General features: G+C 42.3%; 1 protein-coding gene across 6 annotated transcripts in view; it reads left to right on the top strand.

The window, feature by feature from the left end:
• SOX6 (SRY-box transcription factor 6) overlaps window positions 1-2,866 on the top strand; it is a 527,512-nt gene extending 524,646 nt beyond the window's left edge. For 3 of the 6 annotated variants that reach the window (XM_007448583.1, XM_007448584.1, XM_007448579.1), the window contains one exon: window positions 1,535-1,838. In XM_007448583.1, the coding sequence (XP_007448645.1) occupies window positions 1,535-1,838 (304 nt within the window). Of the gene's footprint in view, window positions 1-1,534 lie in introns of all 6 variants that reach the window. The other 3 variants (XM_007448581.1, XM_007448580.1, XM_007448582.1) reach the window with 3 other exon arrangements.
• Window positions 2,867-10,572: the final 7,706 nt, after the last annotated feature.

The raw sequence follows: 10,572 nt of genomic DNA, 5'->3' as shown, positions 1-10,572 counted from the left end.
AAAGAGTGATGGAATTCAAGTCAGGTGACCTAGGTTCAAATCCCAGCAGTGTTGATTATTGAATGCAGGACCTTAAGCAAGGCCTCATTTTCTTCATCTGAAGACTGGGCATAATAATACCTCATGGGGCTGCCATGCTAACTGAATGAGGTAATATATATGTAAATATTTATATATTATGTTAGTCAAAGGTTAAGGCATCATTATTATGCCTCCTAGTGTTTGAAAGAGGTTGTTAAAAATAGCATTATCAGATATCCCACAGTGTGATTCTAGGCCATTTCCATCATTTCTCCTTCTACCAGGCTGGAAGGCATGCAGACATTTTTGAGAAGTTATGCTCCTTCAGGACGTGTCAAAGAATAGCTGGTAACTAAGCTAGCTCTTCACAAATTCAGAGTATCTTGCTTTTAGATTGAGGTGGATAGAAGTTTCAATGTAGGGGGGTCAATAAGAATGCTTCAAGTGATGGACTGACCTGAGGCCAAGTATTAACGGGTGGAAGGACTTTCCAGGACTTCCCTGACCCCAGCTTTTATAAATAGATGGAAACTGAGGCTCAGAAAAGAGAGTTACAATGACATTTTGAAGTGAATTAATAATACTGTACCTAGAGATTGAGAAACACTTGGTGAATATTGCATCCATGAGAATATTGTTTCAGTCCTAGTCTTTGAGCTAGGTAGTAGGTCTTTCATTCTTTCAACCAGTTACAATGCCTCAAGGGAAACTGAGAGACAGATAGCCATGTCTCCCTGCAGAGGGAGAGACTGCCCTTTATTTGAACTAGAGTGTCATGACGACGGACTGAGCTAGTGTGACCGTGCCCTAGCACCCACTGGGATCTAGGATGAGGCAGCGTGTTATTCTGTTAAGTGGTGGAGCTTTCACTGTTCTTCACTCCTGACTCCTCCAACCCCAGCTCCAGCCCAGGGCCACAGGACTAACGACATCCAAGATGATCCTTTCATAATTAGGAAGTAGAAGCTTCAAGGAGCTTCCCTACAAGTTCAGCCACGGAAATAAGTGGACATTTACACGGATACCAAATACACGCTTTGCCGAATCTGACTCTGGGATATACTGGATCCTTTCTCATCTTGATCTTTCCTTTGTACAGTTCTCAGACCAAGGTGAAGACACAAACCTGCTTAACAGCATCATTATAGTATGTCTCATATTACCAGCCTATTTTTTTGTCATGTCCTGGGAGATCTTAAAAAATGATCTCACATGTAACTTTGTGGAATTAACTATAGTATTTGTTCCAAATGCCAAGGGGTTATCAGAGCTTTGCTTTCATGTTGCAAAACCATGGATAAATTGCTCCATTGTTGCTTACCACCAATCACATCATCAGGGAGATTCGCAGGACCCCTCCAGGAAACACCTTTGTCACATTTTGTCATTTACTTAGAATTTCAAACAGAGCCCCCTTTTAGAATGTGTGAGGGGTGAATTCCAATGCCACACGGAAGAACATATGTATATAGATATTTCCCTCTGTTTTACTTTATGTTTTGAATCTATACAGGCAGCAGCCTCAGATTCCAATCACCACAGGAACAGGTGTTGTGTATCCTGGTGCTATTACTATGGCAACTACCACACCATCACCTCAGATGACATCTGACTGCTCTAGCACCTCCGCCAGTCCAGAGCCCAGCCTCCCGGTCATCCAGAGCACTTATGGTATGAAGACAGACGGCGGAAGCCTAGCTGGAAATGAAATGATTAATGGAGAGGATGAGATGGAAATGTATGACGACTATGAAGATGATCCCAAATCAGACTATAGCAGTGAAAATGAAGCCCCGGAAGCTGTCAGTGCCAACTGAGGAGTGTTTGTTTGCTGAATTAAAATACTCTGACATTTCACCTCCCCTCCCCCAACAGAAAAGTTCTTAAAGAGCCCGCATGCATTTGTGGCTCCACAATTACATCAGCAGAATGGTCTTAATTGTTTCGTAAAGCGTGAGACAGATTAAGTTTTCCCAGATTTTTCATGAACTTCAGTTTTTTGTCGTTATTGTTATTGTTGTTGTTGTTTTTTAATTTAGGTGAAGACATATTAAATATGAGACACCAGGACTTGAAAACTTATCTCAACCCATAGCTGTCTTACAAGTCTTATATTTTGTCTTACTTTTTTTCTTTTGGATGTTGATAAAGGTTTAAGTTACTGTTTTAGATGGGGTTAAACATTCTCACTCAGGTATGCTGTGCCAGCCTACAAGTTGTGAATGTGTTTTTATTCTGAATTATTTTAGGAAACAACTGAGAATTTCATATTGTGAAACAGAACAAGTCCATGGCGTGTGCAGCTGCATGTAGAGCATATTCAAAAGGCCTCAGAATTCCATTTTTCCATGTGTAGAGTTAAACTTTGAATGTGCCAAACTTTTTCATAACTTTTGAATCTTAATATTTTGAAAGTCTTAAAGGAGACACTGCAAAGTCTTAGACAATCTTTGGCATCTTAAAATAAAATAGCAAACCACACTTTTTTTTTTTCAGAAAATGGTGAAGTACTCAGGAATCTGGAGACAAGATATTGTAAGGAATGAACAAGGTTGCCACAGTGCATGTACCCAATTGTGTTTGCCTCTTGACGTGCCATCAGTGTGTGACGTGGTACGACGTCCACGCACCAGAGCGATCACCACACCAGATACCGACATGGTGGTCTTCTCTGCCTGAGACCACCTCTCACTACATCCATTATCCCTTTGCCTTTAACCCTGACATTCAGTCTTAACACATTTTCTCTTAAATAATTTATTCATTCCAGAATGTCAAGGGTCCACTTACTATTTATTTAAAAAAATTGTTGGTGGCATTAATTTAATAATTCTTTTTTCTTACCCTCCTTCCCCAAAGAACTTTTCAGCCCTTTTCACCTCCTTCTCCTGCTAGGTACAAAGGTGTACATAGTGATTTTATGTCCCCAGAACATCTGGATGCATTTCTGAAACAAGATACTACTAAATACCTATATTGTTGTTTTTGAACATCAGTGTATATATGGCTATAGAGCTGTGTATTTGGATACAGGTGTAGAGATTTACACTTCAACAGGTATGCCCCTGAGGTTCCCCGTGACTGAATCTTTTGCCAGAATTTTCCCCTAATTCAGTTAGGCAACAAGTGGTAGGATTTGCATCAGTGGCATTTCCCCTCAATGCCATTCAGCAGCAAGGGTCAACAGTGGTGACTGCCAGGCAGGAGAGTCCCGCAGCCAATCTTAAAGCCCAAAGCTGTGGTCCATGTAGGAGTCCACAGGGATGCTGTCATGGGCTGGCACCTTTATACTGTGAGCTGCCTTGTCCCATCTCGCACATCTAGGGAGTTCTTTGCAAAATCCCCAGGATGCAAGAAGCCACGTGACAGCCTCAAAGCAAAGACAGAGGCAAATAGTCGTGATACATCCAGAGAATGAAAGAAAACCGTAGGGAAGGAGAAGGAGGAGAAATACATTCCCTAAATGGGATGTTCCTACTGTTAACTCTGGGGAACAGATCACTCCTGGGGCAGCAGACGAGTTCCTCTGGCTCACTCCCTCCATCTGTGGCTGCATGGGGGTCATGCCTATGTGTGAACAAGATTAACTGCCCTTGTCACACAAGGATTTTTCTGGAGATGCACTGATGGGCTGGGAAGCAGTGAGGCTTCATTCCCCATCTCCTAACTGCAGGGAGCTCAGCCATGCCATTTTGACCTTCCTGAAACCAGGACTGATTGCCTATGGGGAAGCCTCACCCAGAGTAGTTTGATGGGAGAATGTCAGCAGATGGGACAGTTCACCTCATGGGACGACCAGAATCTGATCACCAGGACATAGGAACGGCCCCATCAGATTTCTTGAGCCATTTTTTCACTTGGAAGAAAATAGTGTACCTTCATATTTATTTAAGAGTGCTCAAGGCCATACCTAATAGCAATAAATAGGTCTAGCCAAGACTTTACTGTCTATGTCATTAGCTAGGAGTGCTCTCTATAAACTGATTAAGGTACTGATAGGAATGTTTGGTTCTTAATATTGATTGGGGATTGGAACTTTGTTTTTGTACATTTATTTCAAATGAGGAGGAGGTCGTTTTCCTAAAAAAAAAAAAAAAAAGAGTATTTATTATTGTCTTACTGGTTTCTTTTGATTAGATACCTCTCCTCCTCGGTTCATTCTCACGTTGTTTTCTCTTTCTCTTTGACTCTTGCTTTTGCCCTCTCCCGCTCCTTTTTAATTTTGTTGCATAAGTAGAGTGCTGTATGGCTAGCATTGTATTGTATGTAATTAATTTTGCACAAAGGCAGACATTTAGAATAGTAGGTTAATTTTGTTTGTTTTTATGACCATGCCAAAATAATATTCTGGGCTGGTGGAGAACAAAGGACTGTTCTTTAGGACTGAAACTTGATTTTGCTTGTAGTTAAAAAAAAAAAAAAGAAAGAAACAAAAAAAGAAATCAACAAAAAAAAAACAAAAAACACACACACTCACAGATGTTGTTTCATAAGTGTTATAAGCACTGGATATAAATGGTATTTTTTATCACTTCTGACTAATGTGAAGCTGTTGTACAAAAACTACATGAACAAAAGTCATCTGTTTCGACTCGTGTGGGCTTGCCTCACAGTTGCCGGATTTGAGTCATTTTTATGTCTTGTTATTTCATTTATTTATGCAAAATACATGTGGGTATGAATACTTTGTTTTAGCTCCAGCTCTGCCTCAGTACTGGGGTTCAGTTACTTCTAGCCATGTTCTTAAAAATGAAAGGCTATTCAGGAATGATCTGATTGTAAACGTCTCTTTCATTGGGTCAAACAGTGATGCTGTATTTGAATCTAAATTCCGCACATAAGCAGTTTATTCTATTTATTAGCCAAGTTTGGCTCTAAATATCCATGGAAATTAAGAATGACAATCATAGGGCTCACGTCATTTTATTTTCAGTGGGGCTTAAACAAAGTTTTTATGACTTCACCATCTCATTTTAGATTTTTCTAATTGTGTAAATATAACATAGAAATAGAATTTATTTTTGGCTCATGAATATTTAGTGAAATATAAGTTATGTATTTCCTTTTTGTTCTCTATCCATATATGTTGGTCCAGACTAGAAGTTGACGAGTCACTGTACCTCATGGGGTAGTGAATTATCAGCCACAGTGAGAAAGCAGAGTCCCACCTGTAGCTGGAGCAGTAAAACCCATCACTTGGGTTCTCATACAGTTTAGAACCCACTGTCCACAGACTCAGACTTTCACTTTTTTTTCTTAGAGAAAGTTGATGAATTAAACATCGTGAATTTCCAGCACTGGGAGAGAGTCAATTTGCTTTGTGAATCCACATAAATCTTATAACGTAGTTCCGTGACCGTTTAATAGCATGAAGCATGAATGCCGTTATAAAGGCAAAAATCTTTCTCTGAGATTGGCCATTAATGAAAGTCCCACCATGCCAACTAAAGAATGTTAATCAACTTTTTTTCCCCATTGCTCCCTATTTCATAGTATCTTCAAATCAAAGGTAAAAATTACCTCCATTTTGTTAAAGAACTTGCAGGATCAGGATTTTCCTTGTCACTTAGAATAGGGACACTGGCAGACAATCCTGTCCTAAAAAATGGACCATATGGAATAGGAAGGAAGGAAAGGAAGAAAAAGAAAGAAAGAAAGAAAGAAAGAAAGAAAGAAAGAGAAAGAGAGAGAAAGAAAGAAAAGGAAAGGGCAAGAGGAAGAAAAAAGAAAAAGGAAAGAAAGGAAGGAAGGAAGGAAGGAAGGAAGAAAGGAAGGAAGGAAGAAAGGAAGAAAGAAAAAATAAAGAAAGAAAGAAAGGGAGAGAGAAAGAAAAGGTTAATCTGTGGACAGGAGCAGCCAGGCAGGCAGTTTTTCTGTTTCATTGGCAGATGCGATGCAGTATCTTTTCCAGGAAGGTACGAAAGCTTTGTTGTTTTCACCTGTATTCAGCTCACCCTTTTAGGGGCACATCAGTTTGCTTCATTTGGTATTTGATACACCCCAGCCTTGTCCTCAGGCCTGATTTGATTTGCCAGGGTCCTGACACCATCTCTCAGGCCAAGTTCTAAATTCAGGTGCGGGCTCACAGTGCTATTGAGCTTGTCAAATTCTGGCCTCCCCTGAACATTAGCCCCACTGGAGCCTGGGGTGTTTGAAAAGGGTGTGATCACTCTAGGGCTGAAATTAAAGGCTTCTTTCTTTTCCTTATGAAGCCAGGCTGCTTCTCCGGAGCACACCCTCCTGAGCGGGGAGCACAGGCACTAGCTGAAAGCAGGAATTGTTTTGAGGAAGCCCATCTAACCCCAGTAGGAAGGCAGCCCGGTCACTTGAACACCACAGCTGAGGCTGCTTCTCTCAATTTACTCGTCTTGCAAAGAGGTGACCTCTACCTACTCATTAGGGAAAAGAAAAAGAATCAGTTAGTAGTTTTAAACCGTATGAGAAGTCCTGTACCAAGTGCCAACAACTGCAAAGAATGCAGCTAGAGGAATGTATTGACTTTATTACTGGGTCTTCCTTTCTAATGAGAAAATGACAAAAATGGTTGCTGTAGCCTTGCCTGATTTTGTACACGTTTGTTTAAGGACTGAGTTGGCACTTAAACTCACTTCTCAAAAGTATAATAATATTGTATGACCTCATTTGTCCTTTTTCAAAAGCACTTGCATCATTTCCTTAAGTCCTCTGTCCCCTGACATGTTTTCTTCCTTAATAAACAACTTCTATCTGCTATTCCTGCCGATTATGTTCTGTTTCTGATGCCATGTACTATTGAGTGTAACCCTCTGCTAATATCACTGAAAATATTGATATGCAAACACATTTCCCTTTCATCCCCATGCCATCTTTTCTTTGGGGGACAGATTCTTCCCAAAAGCTCATGAACAAGTATTTGGAATGCTGGTACCTTTGGGGCAGGGCTAGAGGTGGGAGGGGGAGGGGCAAAAAGGTAAAGCTTAGTGCAGATACTCTTCTAATTGGTGTCCGTGGCAATATGAAAGCTTAAAGGCAACTCAGTGACGTATCTTGCTCAGTAGCTTCTTATTCCTGAAGAACCACAAGCAGGAAGTGAGGCCTCAGTGCTGGTGCTCTTGGAATATGGGGAATGTGCAAATATTTAACTGTTTTGTATGCTGCACATTTGCAGACCTGCTCATGTGCATTCTCCGTTTGTCTTCCTTTGTCATATGTGTTTTTGCTTTTTTGAAAAGTGCAGTCTTTATTGTACCCTTTCCAGCTTGTAGCAAATTAGAATGCTTAGCATTTATGTTCATTCATTATTGTATTTGCCATGTAAAATTTTTATTACCTTAGACAAGCTTATAAGCTGTTACTACATAACTTATCTTACTGTAACTCTTATTTCCCGACATTGTAATTTGTTTGTGATGTATATTGTGAGATTGTATTCTGTGTTAATTTAATCAGCACAATTCACTGACATGCTGGACTGAATGCTGGCTGCTGTTTCAAAGTGTAAAGTTTGTGTAGGGCTGTTGGGACAACTGCAAGTCTGTTGTCAAGGTGCTGTGCTGGTTCCTCTAGCGACACTGCGGGTGCGGCCCTTGGGACGCTAAGGGCGTTGAATACACCCTTGAGCAAATTTTAACTGCAGATATTCTTTGTAGAAATTCTGTGTATAATGCAGGTACCTACTTGGCCCGTGGCTGGTAACTATTTGGGCAATTAGAAAAACAACAAAAACCATAAAAACTAGTGTCTATTGCTGCTTTGAATATGTTTGAAAGTCTGAAAATGTAAATAGTTTATCAAAAAAAAAAATCTTGTACAGTCCAGTGTAAAGTTTTTAAATGACCTTAAGGGTTGCCATCACATCTTTCTCACACTCTCCTCTTGATAATGGAAAAAAAAGTTTGCTAAGGATTAAAGAAATGAGGGGAAAAAAAAGAATATCTTCAAATTTCAAGGAATGAATCATTGTTCTTAGCTTTGTTGCGTACACACACTTCTTGGATTTCGTTGTGCAGTATTGACGTGAGATAAAACTCAACATTGAATAATCTTTCAGTGGTACTTTTCAAAGTCTTCCCCTCCTCTGCCTCATAATTAAGGGAAAAGACAAAATTGAAAGACACTGTCTTTATCTATCCTGGTGTATGTTGGCACCTTAGCTACTTTTTTTTTTCCTTTTTGCACAAGGTGCTTTCCTGATATGTTAAACATGCCATCTTTGGGTGATCATGTATATGCCGTGATGGGGCCTAAGCCCCTCAGGGGAGTGTCTATAAGAACTGCCTATTTATGCTCATTTACCTCAAGACTGTCCTCTCTACCCTTAATCTAGTCGTCATCACTCCATCTTTTGTACTGCTGTTGACACTTACAAATTAAAGATAAATTTTGTTTTATGACCTCCGTGTACGGCCTTGTCTGTGCCCTGCCAGCTGTTCCTAGCCTGAAGCCTGGTCAGCCCTCGGCTCGTGCAGCCCTGGCCCACACTGCCTGCTGCTGGAGCCTGCAGAGCCTTCCTGCTCCCGCCAGTGCGTCTACCTTCACTGGGAGGTAAGTCTTCAAACCCCTTAGCCTGGAAGACTGGCCTGCTTTCTTCACTGTGGAGCATGCACTGCTGCAGCAGGAAATGCTTGTGGATTTAGATGGTAGGAACAGGATCCAAGGTGGATTTCTGTCAAGAGAAGATGGGAAAGAATATGTCACTTCCTGTTTGCCTGACTTCTTCATGAGAGTGAAACAGATTATAAAAACTCCCGGCATTCCCGGGTATGAACGAATCTCGAGGGCCAAGCTCTCGCATGACATCAACTTCTACAAGCCTAGCAGCCAAGAGTGGAAAATGCCGCACTTCTGGAACCGTTGCCTCCGCTGTGGTTGGGAGTGGCTGGCTGATTTCTCAGCTACTTCTGCCTCAGAGAAGGAGAGTTCCCGGTCTCCTTGCCCAGCTATGAGTTGGCCCAGGAGCGAATGGTACCAGCCTCTAAGGGTCCGAGGCCTGGAGGTGGGGTAGTGGACCAAAGTGAGGCGGGCCCTTAAAGGAGACTGGCCAAACCAGCCAAGCCAGTGCTATGGATCCAGAGGTTAGTGACCAACACCTGGAGAAGGAAGCAAAGGGCTCAAGGGAGGCAGAGGGGAGGCCTAGCGATTTCTTCTTTGATATTTCCTATGACAAATGCCTCATTAGAGAAAAGCCAAGGATTTGTGGAACTTTTCTTTATCACAGTCAAACTGTCAATTTGATGCAATCTGTTGTCAGTCCTGAAAACCTAGCTTTCCATGCCCCTCCCTCCTGCCCCGTGGGTTTTAAGCGTAGGGAATTGCTTTGGAGTCACACGACCTGGCTCTGCCACTTGCCAGCTCTGTGACCTTCCCTAAGTAACTCCTCTGAGCTTTCTCCTCTGTAAAAAGGGGTGATAAGTCCCTACCACTCAAGGTTATTGGGGGAATTCAATGAAATGGCATGTGTAAAACACCTAGCTGCAGGTCTGTACACAGAGCACGCGAGTGAGCCTGCCTCCTCTGATCAGAGAATGTCTCAGCTAGGGGAGAGCATTGGTGCCACTGGCTGAGCTTTAGTTCGGAATCTGGTCCTGTCTGTGATTACCCTTCCTTCCTCCAAGCTGGTCTCCAGGACACAGATTTCTCATTTCTAGTGTATCCTCACCACTGCCTTTGGTTTTCTTTCTAAAACACAGATCTGATCTATCCTCCCTCTCATAATCTCTCCTAAAATCTTCTGGGTTTCCATTGCTGACCAGATAAAATCCAAACTTCCTACCCTGACGCTCAAGTGCCCGCAGACCTGCCAGCCTGATTTTCCACTGTGGCCGCACATGCCCGTGACTTCATTGCTTCTCTCACACCCTGGGGCCTACCCTCGACCCTGGGACTCTCACTTCTTCTTTGGCTTGGAGTAAATCTGTTCTCTTTTCTGTTTGGAAAATTTCCTAACCTCTTTCAAACGCCACCCCAGATATCACCACCTCATCAGGCCTTTCCCAGCTCCCCAGATAGTTTCAGGCTCTCCCTCGGGGCTCCCAAGGTACGTTGAAAGGCCCTGTATGATCATGTTTACCACCTTGTAATAATCTGTTTCTGTGTCTGTCTTTTCTGCTAGATAACAAGCTACCGAAACCAAGGACTGTACCTTGGTCCTCCCAGCTCCCAGCACAGTGCTTGGCATAGAGTAAGTGCCTAACACTTGTTTGTGGAATGAATGTGTGAATGGTGGCAACTTGGCCTCCATGTGTGGTACAGATGCCTGTGAGTATCAGGGTCTTAGATGGTGGGGATGAGGGAGCCTGTAGGGGTACCTTGGTATTAGCTGCTTCGTTTGGAGAACATTTTTATTTGAAGCACCTCTGGTCATTTGGGGGGAACCATTTCAAGTCAGTGTGATGTTGTTTCCTGACCAGACCTGAGGGCATTGAGTCCCCATGCTATGGGGAGGACTCATCCTGTTGGATGCCCAAGTTTCTGAGCCTAGAGTCACTGCGCTGTCCTTCCTGGGCAGCCTGGCTAGAGTGCGGAAAAGACAGACCAGAAATAGGACGTTTTATGGGTTTGTCCTACTCTTTC

This window comes from Lipotes vexillifer, unplaced genomic scaffold, assembly GCF_000442215.2.
Source record: "Lipotes vexillifer unplaced genomic scaffold, Lipotes_vexillifer_v1.1 scaffold519, whole genome shotgun sequence".
NCBI lineage: Eukaryota > Metazoa > Chordata > Mammalia > Artiodactyla > Lipotidae > Lipotes > Lipotes vexillifer.
Note: the sequence above shows the minus strand (reverse complement) of the source record. Positions and strands in the feature narration are given on the sequence as shown.